We start from the raw sequence: 14,387 nt of genomic DNA on the forward strand, positions 1-14,387 counted from the left end.
TCGGGAACTTCGGTTGCCAGTGAATCTGTTTTGTGAACCAAAAACTAGTTATTTGTTAAGTAATGTTAAAATACTCCTTATTTTTAAAAATGAACTTTAATCCAATTAATCATTGGAGTTTAATTAATATAGGCTAAGAGCTAATGCTGTATTCAGAAGTCTCAATGACTAATAAAGAGTTTATGTGCTAAAATAGTTTTTCTTTTAGCTTTTTAAGCTTTTAGAGATGAAAGTAAGGTAACATCAACTTCAAAATGCTCACTTAGTTAATACTATATGAAGCCTTAAAAGTGGTAAAGAAATTAGTATTTTTATTGCTAGCTTATTAAAGTTAGATCAAGCAAGTTAACATGAACCATTTTTATTCTGTTAGGCCTGCTTCTATGTGGAATGTGTTGATGATGCTTATGGTGCAGTGTCAATGCTAATATCGGGGAATGTTGCTCCTGTGTTTTCCGTTTCTTGTGTCAGTGGAATTGGAATAGACCTTTTATATGCCTTTCTAAATGTTATACCTCCAAGCATAAGTGTAAAAGAAAAAGAAAGGCTCATACAGTTACCAAATGAATTTCAAGTAAGTTATGTTTTATTTATTGTATTGATAGAATTACTGATTGTGCTTTGATTTTGTCATATGGTTACTGCCTCCCAGATTATGTTTAAAATGTCTAATAATAAAACATAATATCTTAGGAAAACCAGCAGATTTAGAATTTTAATTAGTATAATTGATGAATAAAAAAGTAATACAGGAATAAGGCCACCAACAAGCGGGGGCTACAAGCCAATATAAAGACTGAAGATTATTGAAGTTACATTGTTCTGATGTATGATAAAAATGCTGAAAAAGCATGATTGTTTTTAGGGTGCTACAGAAGAGAGAAATAATTGAAAAGTTAAGCTCTTTTAGATTTTTGAAAATCATTTTTCTATTAATATTATCATTTGTGGTAATTGGGGTTAAATAACAAAATAAAATAACTAGATTTAGTAAGATTGGTAAATAAAGGTAAGACGGTCAAAGTTTTAACTTAGAGTTTAGTGATGTAAATTGTACTACAACGTTAAATTAGGCTTAACAAGTGTAATGGTACTTTAGGCTTAGCTATAATCCAACTTAATGGTAAATTGTAAAGCAGGTTAATACATTGTTTTATTAACTAAATACAATCTAAAGACTAGTTTATTGTCTCATCGTGTTTTAAGGATTAACTTGTTTACTTGAACATAGATCCATTAGTTTAAATTCAACTTATACTTATTGGTAGGTTATAAATCAAGCTAAATACATTGCATTATTGACAGTATGTATATATCAATATGAAGACTAGTTATTGTGACTTCTAATAAAGTTCTATTTTCAAGTTCTATATTATTAAAAATAAATTGAATTACTTTAGTGTGAAAACAAAGTAGTGATAACAAAAATAATTGGTTCTTAAATGTTAGGCTTAACAGTAACAGTGATGACAATAGCCTACTGGTATTTAATATTGGTATACTTATTCCAGGCTATGAGTATAAATACAATGGTTAAGACTAGTGTAGGAATTAAGCATTCACAGTTTGTTAGGTGTAATTGGAGCAATGAGTGAGTTTTATTTGGGAACTCGGAACTGGCATGTACCTTTAAGGAAGGTAGTAGTGAAGATGTGCAATTTATATATAGAGTTTGTAGGCTGGAGGAGAAGTTGGAGGGTATCCTAATTAAAGTAAGGCAATAGATAAAGAGAAATGTAGACTGTGGGAAATGGCTGCAGGATTTGAAGAGGAGCTTAAGCTTTTACATGCAAGGGATACATCAGCTAACAATGACTTTCAAGAAGTTGGAAAGAGTACTATTAGGTCTAAAGGTAGTGGATTTAATTGTAATGAGCCTATTCTGTTGAGCAACCGATTTCAGCCCTTGGCTTCTGTAGATGAGGAACTATTAGAGGGAAGGAAAGCAAAAAGGACAGAGAAAGATATAGATGATAAACTAAAGGAAGTTATAGTTATAGGTGATTCCTTGATAAAGCATGTGGATAGGATAGCCTGTGGGGTAAATATGAAGAAAATAATTAGATTATGCTACCCAGGATCACAGGTGAAAGATATAACTGACAAAGCAGGAGATATAATAAATTGGGCTAGCAGAGATGCAGTTTTTTTTTGTGCACATAGGGGCTAATGATGTAGGGAAAGCTAGGTCAGAGGAGGTAATTCATAAATATAACTTTTTGATAAAGGCAGTTAAAGAAAAAGCCTTGGATAACTGTAGGGAGGAAGATATAAGTAGGTCAATAGGACTAAATGTTAGGCTTAGGTTAGTATATAAGGATGAGCAGATTGGCTGGATGGACTTGTGGGGGGTCAGTTTAATGGAAGAAGGGAGCTTTTTTGAATGGATGGTTTGCATTTAAGTAGGATAGGGGCTGGCTTGTTTGCTAAGGCTATTGATTCAGCTGTAATGGAAGTTTTAAACTAAGATTAGACAGTGGTGAGGGTCAGGAAAACTAAATACAAAATGAATAAGAGGCAGAGAAAAATTTATCATAGGAAATTAGTAGAGAAGTAATTATAAGGATAGGCTTAATTGTTACTATTGTAATGCCAGAAGTATAAGAAATAAAATAGATTACTTTATAGTATTATTAGGAATAGAGGATTTCGATGTAATGGAAATAACTGAAACATGGTTAAACATAGATGATTTTAATGACAGAAGTTTCCTTTAAAAACAGGGTTACAGGCTATTTAATAGGGATAGAGTATTAAAGAGGGGGAAGGAGTGGCTTTATATGTAAAATGTGAGTTACATCCTGTTGAAGTTGAGGATATTAAAGATAATACAAAGGAGATTGAATCTATTTGGGTTTCTGTTTGTGGATATAGAGGGAAAAGGCTTTTAGTGGGAATTTGTTACAGACCACTAGATGATACTGATGAAATTAGTGAGAACCTTTCAAATGAGATTGAAATTTCAGCTGTTAATGAAGTCATAATTATGGGTGATTTTAATTTCAGGCATATATATTGAAAAATGGTAGAGTCAAACAGTGAGGGAGAAAGGTTTTTGGAAACTGTTCAAGATGGCTTTCTTCTCTAGTAGTCAAGGAACCTACTAGAAACAATGTCATTTCAGATTTATTGTTAACTTCAAATATAGAAATTATTGATAGGGTGGAAATTGGGGAACATCTGGATGCAAGTGATCATTGCTCTATCAGGTTCAGTGTTTTGCTGCATATGGAGATAAGGAATAATGATATTTTATTTACAAATTTCAAAAAAGCAAATTTTACATGGATGTGACAAGAATTATCTGTTGTAAATTGGGCAGCTGAATTATTTGGAGACACTGATCAGATGTGGACAATTTTTAAAGATACATTTTTAAATATTCAAAGTAAACATATTCCTTATTAAAAGAAAAGGGTAGCTGCAAGTAAAAAATGAGGTTGCTCACAAAGAGTATAAATTGACTGGTATGACAGAAGATTTAGAAGATTATAGAAGATCAATAAAGTTGGTGAAACAGGAAACTACGACATCAAAAAGGATGTATGAGAAAAGATTGGATGAAAATGTAAAAATTAACAGTAAGGATTTCTTTAAATACATTAAGGGTAAACAAAATATTAGATGGGGGTAGGATCTTTCAGGGATGATAAAGGAAGGTTCATATCTGATGATTATAAGATGACTGGGTTATTGAATTCTACTTTTTTCTTCAGTTTGTTTGTACTTGTGAAAATTGAAGTAGTACCTCATCTTGAACAGTTGATAGATGGAAACAAGATCGAAAACAAGAGGACTGATTTAATTGTGAGCTTGTTAAGAAAAATTGGGAAGTTTAAAGAATTATAAGGCTCGTAGGCCAGATAATATTTCCCCAAGGGTTTTGAAGGAGGTTAAAGATTGGATATGTGAGACACTTACAACTATTTTTTGTCAGTCCTTGAATAGTGGGCAAGTACCAGAGGATTGGAAGTTAGCTAACGTCACTCCTCTTTTCATGGGAGGTGATAAAAATTATCCCAGTAATCATAGACCCAATAGTCTCTCATCAGTTGTGGGAAAAGTTTAGGAAACTCTCATAAAAGATGCTTTGCAAAGCCACTTAACAAATTTTAGAATATTATTGTATAGTCAACATGGTTTCACTAAAGGAAAAATCTTGCCTTACAAATATTTTGACATTCTTTGAAAAGGTTACTGCTTCTGTAGATGAGGGTAAGGATGTAGATTTGGTGTTCCTGGATTTTCAGAAAGCATAGGGTTCTTACAAATGGAGTTCAGTCAAACTGGATTAATGTCACAAATGGGGTACCTCATGGCTCAGTCTTAGGACATTTGCTCTTTTTAATGTACATCAATGACATAGATGAAAGAAAGGTCAATATATTACTTAATTTTGCAGATGATATTAAGATCTTGGGTGTTGCTAGCTGTGAAGAGGATGCTGCTGATTTACAAAATGATTTAGATCATTTAGTGAGTTGGGAATATTGAATACAAGTCTTAAGATGTTATAATTTCATTGTATAAGTCACTGGTTAGTCCAAATTTGGAGTATTGCGTTTAGTCTTGGAGGTCCTTACCTTAGGAAGAACATTGACCTGTTGGAAAGGATTCAGAGGAGGGTTACTAGAATGGTGCCTGGGAAGGAGGAGTTGTCATAAGCAGAGAGATTGAAATCTCTCAAGTTGTTTTCCTTTGAAAAAGGAAGAGTTAGAGGGGATCTGATTGAAGTGTTTAAGATTGTAAAGGGAATTGATAGTGTTAATGCATCATCTTTTTTCATACTTAATAGTGAGAATAGTAGGACTAGGGGACATAAAAAGAAATTATGGCAGGGTATGAGTCATCTTCAGCTAAGACAGTTTTATTTTTTTAACAAGGGTGGTTAGCCTTTGGAATGGGCTACTTTCGGATGTTGTGTAGGCAGTAAAGTTAAATGAGTTTAAAAGAAAACTTGATAAGTAAATGAATCATAAGAGCTGGCTTTAAGATTTAAAAAATAATAATTAATAGTCTTAGTTTAGTTTAGAGTATGGGACAGCCGAAATGGACCAATAGGTTCCATGTTGTCCCGAAACATTATATTATGTTAAATACAGTTAATCATTGTATAAGATGGATAACTGAAAAGCTAAAAAAAAGTGAACATTTTTCAGGAAAACAGAGTTGGAGAAAACAAACTATAAGATTGGAATTATTTTTAAATAATTCTTGTATAACAGGTCCAATATGTTTTATCCTTAACAAAAATACATATTTTTTGTTAGAGGATTACCTGATTAGCTAAGTGAAGCTACAGGTGAAGGAAAGTTAAACACTTTGTGTAAAACTTCTTTCTTCAAGTTAACTGTTGGATTTGTCTCTTGAATTTGTTTTTGAAGCTCTTGTTTACTTTGCTTGCACAAAATAGATATTTTTGTTCCTTCTTTTAGATTGATGAAACTTTCAGGCTGTCAGATGTGGGAATTGTTGTGGGAGGTCTCTTAACCCAGGGCATTATAAAAGAAGGTGACAGTACTTCAGTGGGACCATTAGAAGATGGCTCTTTCTTTCCTGTAAAGATTACCTCCATTCACAGGCACAAAACACCTTGTAGAGTTGTGAGAGCTGGTGAAAGTGCAACCCTTGCACTAGCTGGATGTCAGAACATAAACATCAGGAAGGGAATGGTCCTGGCTAACTTCAATTCCCATCCTCCAGTGTGTCAGTTTTTTCAGGCTCAGATCAACCTCCTATTTCACACAGGTCTGATAACGTCAGGCTTTCAGACAACAGTACACATTGGAAATGTCAGACAGACTGCCACTCTAGTTAAGATCATGGGAAACAAGAGCTTAGCAACTAATGACAAGGGCACAGTTATATTCAGGTTTATGAAGCAACCAGAATGTGTGCGACCAGGTGCTCAGTTGTTGTTCCGTGAAGGTCGCACCAAAGGGATTGGACAAGTAACCCAAGTCTTTCAATTTTAGGATGTGTTTTTGGTGAAAGTTAGTAGGATGTAAATGTGCCTAAATACAAAATTAATTTATGTTTGTTAAAGTTCATTATAACTTTTAAAATGTATACACTGTTATTTTAGACATTTTCTTACATCCACAAAGATGTAAGGATAAAGAATTTTAACAGACTTTTTCAACAATTTTCTTATTTTTATTGGATTTTACCTGATTGTTTTGAATGTTAATTTTTTACAAAAAAAATACATGGAGAAAATTATTTATACCAAGTAGTATAATGAATATTTTAATCAATTATATTGAAATGTTTTATATTTTTTTAGAAATTATATTTTTAAGGTATTGTTGAAATTACATGAAAGAATAATTGACATTGATCAGTGATATCTCCAAGAGATCAAATAAGAAATTTAATATTGAAGATCTATTCACTTATATTGTTATGCAAAGGGGTTTTGGTTTTAAAAAATACAAAGCCAGAGTTTCAAAATGTTCATATTATGTGCTATTGATCATCAAATTTTACAGTTACATAAAGAAAAAAACATTTTCATGCTCAGCTGTGTTGTTTTATTGTATGGTTTTAGGTACCATTTTTAATTTATTTTCTGAAGAAAAAGATCATTTCAAAATATAACAATTCTTTACGTTTGTGAAATAAATTTTCAATAATCCATGTACATTTTGTTATATATATATATATACAGAAAGAAATTAGCCTTTGTCAGTTACTGTTATGTAGGTCTTAGTTGTCTAGTACATGTTTTTCTGTTTTAAAATATGACCAGTTAATAGTATTGTAGACATTGTAAAGTAACTTGTTTATTGTGCAATGGAAAGGTGAGTTTTTGCTTGAGTATGCAGTCAGTAAATTTTGTAGGTAAGGTTTTCAGTCCTTACAAAACATGCAAAGTTTTGGTAAGTGCCATAATATGACTTCAGATGCAAAGCCTTATGGTATTACTAAATACCCACCCATTTTTAAGGATATTGTTATAAGAGGTATATTTAATTATTATTCCAAGATAGAATATGTTGTTATTAAACATAAATTCTAGAAATTTAAGACTAAGGTTGGATCACAATTCTTAGTAAGCAGAACTTGTTACAGTAACAGTGTTCTTAGTTACTTAAAATGAAACATGTATTTCTTTTTATCCTGTCCTAAAAGTATCTAGTGTTGGTATTACTAAGTGTTTGTAAAATAATTTTATTGAAATCAATTGGCAGTAAAGACCTGTATGAAAGTTAGAATTCCTTGTGGCACAGATGTCTCGGGCCAAATTAACAGTAGAAAATCTGTTTGAAAGTTAAAATACTTTGTATTTTACAAACAATTCTTGTTTTACAAAGGATAGCTGTAAATTAATGTCAGTAAAATGTTTAAATACTTCAAACAATATTCATAATAATGAAGTATTTTATTAAAATGTTAAAAATGGAATGAAAAAACATACTCTATAAAATTATTGGGTATATTATATGTTTAATATTTATGTTTAAATATTTATAAATAATGCACATATACTTTCCTTTCATTGTTTTGCAAGTTTAAGTCCCATTACTGAACATGTTTGACCTGTCAGCCATAGTGGCATTATAATATGATGGCCAGTCCCATTATTAATAAGTAAAGAGTAGCCCAAGAGCTGGCAGTGGGTGGTGTTGACTAACTGCCTTCCACCTAGTCTATCACTTCAAATTAGGGAGTGCTAGTGCAGATGGCCCTTGAGTAGCTTTGTGTGAAATTCATCAATCAAACAAAACTTGCATTGTTTGATAGAGTGTACCACTTAATAACTTTGTTATAAACCTTACCTTGTTTTAGAATGGTGGTGTGTGGCATCTTAGCCATATAAGGTATGGGCTACAATAAAGCCAAGCCACAGGAACAAGGGTGAATGTAGATTTAGATGAAATGACAGTAAAGTTTAAGCTGAAGGTAGAACAAAAAGTTCATGACAAATCTCGCGTATATACCAACAAATTTATAGCCAATAAAGTTAGAAACGCATGTACATATGGTGTTGTATTAAACTAAAACATGAACATCAACATAGCACTGTATCAAGCTAAAACTAAAACACTAATACAGTTTTGTATTAAGCTAAAATGTGAACACTAACATGGTGTTGTATTAAGCTAAAACACATGAACATTGTGGTGTTGTATTATTTACAGCACCTGACAAAATTATAAAAGTACAAGGACAAATTTTGAGGAGCAAAAGTCAAACAGCTATGCACATAATAACAATTAATATTCTTTCTTTATCAAGTGAGAGACTTGCTGCAGGTGCTCCACATCCAGAGCTAACTGAAGCCACAAATTTCATGTAGTTAACCCTGTAAATATCCAGTAGAAGAATGGGTTGAGTATATTATATTAAAAGATTTTGAATATTCAATTTAGGAAATCATGTGCAAACTACAGCTAATATAAAGTCATAGTAAAATGACGTATATCAGAACAACGTTGTTTGGCATTATGTACTTAATGTGATGCCACTGAAAACTGATTGCTTTTGAGAAGAGTATGTAACAACCCTTGACAATACAAAATGTTCATACACAGAGTCATAAAGATGTATGTTCAGTTAAGGGCTATTGAATTTCTCAGATGGGGATAGTCTGTACACTTAGTGACACTGGAAAACAAAAAAATATGGATCAACTTGGGACAATGGGAGTGTCCAGAAAGAGGCCTGCGACAAATCGTATCTTAACCATTATCAACGTGTATTATCTTGTAACAGGTGAGAATTCATGAACACAATGGATAGTTGTAAAAGCTGTTCACTTGTTCCAGATAACATTATGCAACACAATCAAGTAGGACCTTCAGCTGGAAAAGTAACATAAGTTGCTTCAACAGCATATCTGCATTTGTACAACTTATACAACTTATAGTAGTATAAGGCACCCCATGTTTTCGACAGGTACACCTCCTACTTTTGCAGGAGCAATTTATGACATCAAGCAGTTCTGGTGGTGCTGCAGGTTGATTTGTTGGAATTGGCAGATATTTTCCATCCATAAGGTACCACCCAAACTCATCTGGCTTCAAGTTGGCAGAGTTCTCCTGCCACTCTATAATCTGATGAAACACAAGGAGGCTGTGGTACCTAGCCACAGCTGATGTTGGTGGTAGGGTTTGGACTTCAACATAAGATTTACTTTTAGAAACCTTCTCACAGAATCTTCTATATTGTAATGCATCCAATCCTTCTGCTATGTCTATGTATGCGGGTTTTTTCAAAGCTGAATGACATCAAGCCATCTACTGTGTCCACCAAGGGGAATCGAACTCCTTATTTTAGCGTTAAAAATCCGTAGACTTAAAACTGTCCCAGCAGGTGTCTCTCCATACAAACACACAAGTGACCTCTTTTCTACTTCAACAATATCCCTCTGAATAACTGTGCTGTACTGATCAAACACTTTAGCCTGCTGATAGAACTGGTGATTGGACATTATCTTCTTCACAGCAATACCATTTCCCAACCCAAACAGGTGAGAGATTGTTACATTCCAGAATTGCATGTATGAACAACACATTGTCACAGATAATGGCGCCCAGGTGCTGCTTAGATTGTTTGATGAACCACATCCTGCTCTTTTTAGAAGTTTGCTTGCACTCTGGAGCCAGCACAATTCATGGCCATTCATCTCGGCATGATGAAGCAAAAGTACCAATAAGTCTTTATCATCACCACCAAAAATGGTGTCTTTGCTTCTAGCAGATTTCACAACTGTTTGTACAATCAATAATTCAGCATCATGACTTGCATTATCAGTGCTACAATGAGCTCTGTCTAGCTTGTCACTGAGATAATAGATGAAGTGATGGTTGTTTGTTTTGTTCAAAAGTTCTTCCTTTTCTGACTGGATTATCATTCCCCCTGTGAAGTGCACTGTCACACCTGAACAAGAATCTGTTCTCCTAAGGTGTGTGGGACCCTCTTTGTAGCCATCGAGGATGATGACACCCTTACCATATTTCTGTGTCACATACCTAATGCACATGTCACACACAGTGTCATATCTGGAATCTCATGGCCAATGAAGACCATGAAGCAGAGCATCACCTGCAAGGATATACTGAACATTTTCTCATGGTTGTTGTTGCACATTCTATTATTTTTTTCATTTTACGTGATGTTTAAGTAACGTGAAAAAATCAGTAAATTGTGGTTTTTAGACTAAGTATATCTTATATAATTATGTATCATTTAAGGGTCTCAAAAGGTGCCCTTTGAATGAGTATTTCAATCTAGAAGAAGATATTATTCTACGTTAGAACCCATACAATTATCTATTCTGAAGTCCGCAGTAATAAACATACAGACGTTACTAAACATTTATCTACGAGGTAGCTCTAGTTGGAATTGGCTCATTTCTATATTTTATACAATGGTCATCTGAGAATTGTTGTCCTTAACTTTGAACTGATAGACTAGAAGAAAAGCAGTTAGTCAACAACACCCACCGCCAACACTTGGGCTACTCTTATCTGCTGAGATTTGACTATCGCATCCACGGTTGTTGGTTCAACGTACGCGTATTATGAATTATTGGGTCCATAGTCCAGGCACGCTAATAACAGGGCTTACCGGCGGGTTTGGGATTTTCAGCGCGTTTCAAAATGACGGAGGCAAATACTATACTGTTAAAATAAGATTACCTACTGGCATATAAGTATGATACATAGAAACAAAGCACGTTAAATAGCAAAACAATAATAGATGTTCTATGACTAAACACCCATCTTACTTTTAATGCAAATATTTTTGTTTGCCCATAAAAGTAGCTTTTCATATAACGTAGACTTACGGTACTACCAAGATCTTTTATATATGCCACTATAGTTGTTTCATTGTCTTATCTGTAATAAAGAGCAGACTTTTTAGTTCGTCAGCCTCGGAAAGCTCTTCATTAATGAATTTGTTGTTTAAAACTCTCAGCTACGAGGAAGGCTCCTCTCAAGAGTCATTTTCATATGCTCTTATCTAAATCGATTTACTGACTTGGAGACCAATAGGTGGCGCCATCATTGTAACATGATCTGATATTAATGTGTTTCTACAACCATATGATCTGAAAATTAACTACAAGGAAGAAATGGTATTTTGATAACGTATTTTTGCTTATAAACTTTCGTAGCTCGGTGGTTAGCACGCTGGACTAAGGATTTGCAGGTTCATTGTTCACGCACAACTACCGCATTATAAGGTGCGTTTTAATGTCGACAGTCAAATCTGTCGGACAAGAGTTTATGTGGGGTTTTGTTGATTGGCTGCCTTCCTCCTCTAGTCTATCAGTTGCAAATTTGAGACTCAATCAAACAAAGCTCACAAATTTAACAGAATAAAGTTTCCATTTTTAAAACCAAACACTGGAAACTGAGAAGGTTTGTGTTGACGTTATTAGATACTTTCTCTTCTTTAAGGTACGTCTAGTTATCAAATAAGATCTGCCATTGAAGAGGGTTCAAGACTTTATTGGCTTATTTGACATTGACACCATCTGTTGAGACTTTTAGTTCTGGTGCGCGCATGCCTAAATACAAATGATATATTCTACATGATTTGGTACATATGTCTGAAAGTAAATGATGTTTTCTACATGATCTGGTGCACACATATAAAATTAAGTGATATTTTCTAGATATCTCGTACATATGTCTGAAATTAAGTGATATTTTCTACATGGTCTGGTACATATATCTGAAAGTAAGTGATATATTCTACATGATCTGGTACATATGTCTGAAAGTAAATGATGTTTTCTACATGACTAGTACATATGTCTGAAAGTAAGTGATATTTTCTACATGGTCTGGTACATATGTCTGAAAGTAAGTGATATTTTATACATGACTAGTACATATCTATGAAAGTAAATGATGTTTTCTACATGACAAGTACACACGTCTGAAAGTAAGTGATATTTTCTACATGGTCTGGTACATATATCTGAAAGTAAGTGATATATTCTACATGATCTGGTACATATCTATGAAAGTAAATGATGTTTTCTACATGACAAGTACACACGTCTGAAAGTAAGTGATATTTCATACATGATCTGGTACACACGTCTGAAAGTAAGTGATGTTTTCTACATGACTTGTACAAACATGTCTGAAGTGCGTGATAGTTGTTTCTAGATAATATTGTTGCGTCAGCGAGTCACATGACTACTGTGACGCAACTTTTCTAGAACTATCATGTACTTTGGCGAATGCTCTAGTATTTACTAGATAGGGTAGGCTGGTATATATAAGAGGGGGAAAACGTGACGCGAAAAGGTAACGTAATGTGTGTGTAGACAGTGAGTAATTGATCTGCAGTCAGAAGTATTATTGAGCACGTTCGTTATTATAGCGTTTGTTTAGCGCGATTGTTGAAGTTGAGTGTATCGGTAAAGTTATATTCGGAAAGAATAAACCAGTTTTATTAAGAAAAGACTTGTGTCGCTTAAGTTTCGTCGGAACGAAGTTACGGAAAATCAATTAACAAACGGAGACGTAACAATATGATACATACACGTTTGAACGTAAGTGATATTTTCTACTGTTGTTTATCTTAATATGTATGTAATAATGATAATTTATCAGATTTGCAAAAACGTATTTACGTAATGTATATATATTATGTAATCGAACTTTTAAATTTCGGATAAACTTTACACTCCACTTGGCGTCTCTGTTAAGAAGCAAGTAGTCTACAGAGATGATTGTTCAGCGTGTGACTGATACATCAAGATCGCTGACGTACGAACTCATTACGACATTGTGGGTCCCCCGGTGGGACAGCAGTAAGTCTATGGATTTACGTCGCTAAAATCATGACTTCGATTCCCCTGGGTGGACACAGCAAATAGCCTGATGTTGGCTTTGCTATAAAAAATACACACATACATGATAGTGTGGACAGCACTTCTAACATACTGTTGGACTTCTCTATCTTTATATTGCCTGTTTATTGTTTTACTGGCCCGAGATATTCCAAATACACTTGTTGTTTCCTAAACTAGAAAAGAAAATTGTGCTTGCTATAAAAGGGTTTTATTTTTGATAATAAGTCGTGCACTGGGTTAGGGAGAAGATGTCGGAATATATTAGGGAGTTTGTTGACCTCTCTCCTTCACCCTGGCCACGATTCTGTATGTTGCATATATCAATAGCTCCTCCTGGTGGCTGAATTCACAAATACGTATAACAAGAACTTTACTAATGAAAATGACACCCGGTGGCACAGCGGTATGCCTGCAGACTTATACCGCTATAAACCGGGTTTCGATACCCGTGGTTGAGAGGTTGCCCATTGTGTCGCTTTGTGATTAACTACAAACAAACAAAATTGTTTGTTTGTTTGTAATTAAGCAAAAAGCCACACAATGGGCCATCTGTGCTCTGCCCACCACGGGTATTGAAACTTTGGTTTTAGCGTTGTAAGTCCGCAGACATACCGCTGTGCCACTGGGGGACACAAACAAAACTAATGTGAATTCTGTAAATCGTTTTCGTACAAATTTAAAAATTAAAGAAAGCTTTACTAGGCTATAGGGATATAGTAAAGGAAATTACCAAAATAGTTCGAGTGAGTTATTTAGAAAATTTTCAAGGAAACAAATTTGATTGATAATGTCTTTCAAGAAAGCGAAAAAAAAAGAAAAAGATTGTTTGTTCTGTATTTCGCGAAAAGCTACACAAGGGCTATCTGCGCTAGCCGTCCCTAATTTAGCAGTGTAAGACTAGAGGGAAGGCAACTAGTCATCACCACCCACCGCCAACTCTTGGGCTACTCTTTTACCAACGAATAGTGGGATTGACCGTCACGTTATAACACCCCCACGGCTGAAAGGACGAGCATGTTTGGTGGGACAGGGATTCGAACCCGCGACCCACAGATTGTGAGTCGAGCATCCTAACCACCTGGCCTAGGAAAAAAAAGATGCTAATTAATCATTAATATTCATTTCATGATTAAGGTTGAATCTAGAATAATAGGTTTCTAATTTATAAGTGATTTATATGAAGAAAGAATCACATCAAAATTTAGAAGTTTGTAGCTGTGAGAAAATAAAATGATATACGAAAGTGCTCGATTTTTGTTTTGTTTTCAAGATGCAGCAATTATAAAAGGAGTTAAATGTTCATTGATGTTTTATTTATTAACATACTTTAAAAAGACAATACTGACTAAATGAAAGTTAGATACTTTCAACTATTAACATTTGCTAATTTTACTGAGCAGTGCCGTTCATGTAAAGTTACAAAACACATTGAACCATGTTTTCTTAAACTCGAAAGGTCCAACCTTAACTTTATATTGCTAACACGAAAGTGACGGGCTTGGCCTAGTAGTTAGTGTGCTCGGACTGTTAATCCAAACGTTTATGCTTAGTGATATGTTATAAT

The 14,387-nt window shown here is 34.1% G+C and overlaps 1 protein-coding gene across 2 annotated transcripts in view; it reads left to right on the top strand.

Moving 5' to 3' along the window:
- LOC106474394 (GTP-binding protein 2-like) overlaps window positions 1–11,350 on the top strand; it is a 34,373-nt gene extending 23,023 nt beyond the window's left edge. For both annotated transcript variants that reach the window (XM_022402699.1, XM_022402700.1), the window contains exons 6-7: window positions 374–574; window positions 5,436–11,350. In XM_022402699.1, coding sequence (XP_022258407.1) covers window positions 374–574; window positions 5,436–5,975 — 741 coding nt within the window. In that variant the 3' untranslated portion in view covers window positions 5,976–11,350. The remainder of the gene's footprint in view (window positions 1–373; window positions 575–5,435) is intronic.
- Window positions 11,351–14,387: the final 3,037 nt, after the last annotated feature.

Source organism: Limulus polyphemus, unplaced genomic scaffold (genome assembly GCF_000517525.1).
Source record: "Limulus polyphemus unplaced genomic scaffold, Limulus_polyphemus-2.1.2 Scaffold7165, whole genome shotgun sequence".
Classification (NCBI taxonomy): domain Eukaryota; kingdom Metazoa; phylum Arthropoda; class Merostomata; order Xiphosura; family Limulidae; genus Limulus; species Limulus polyphemus.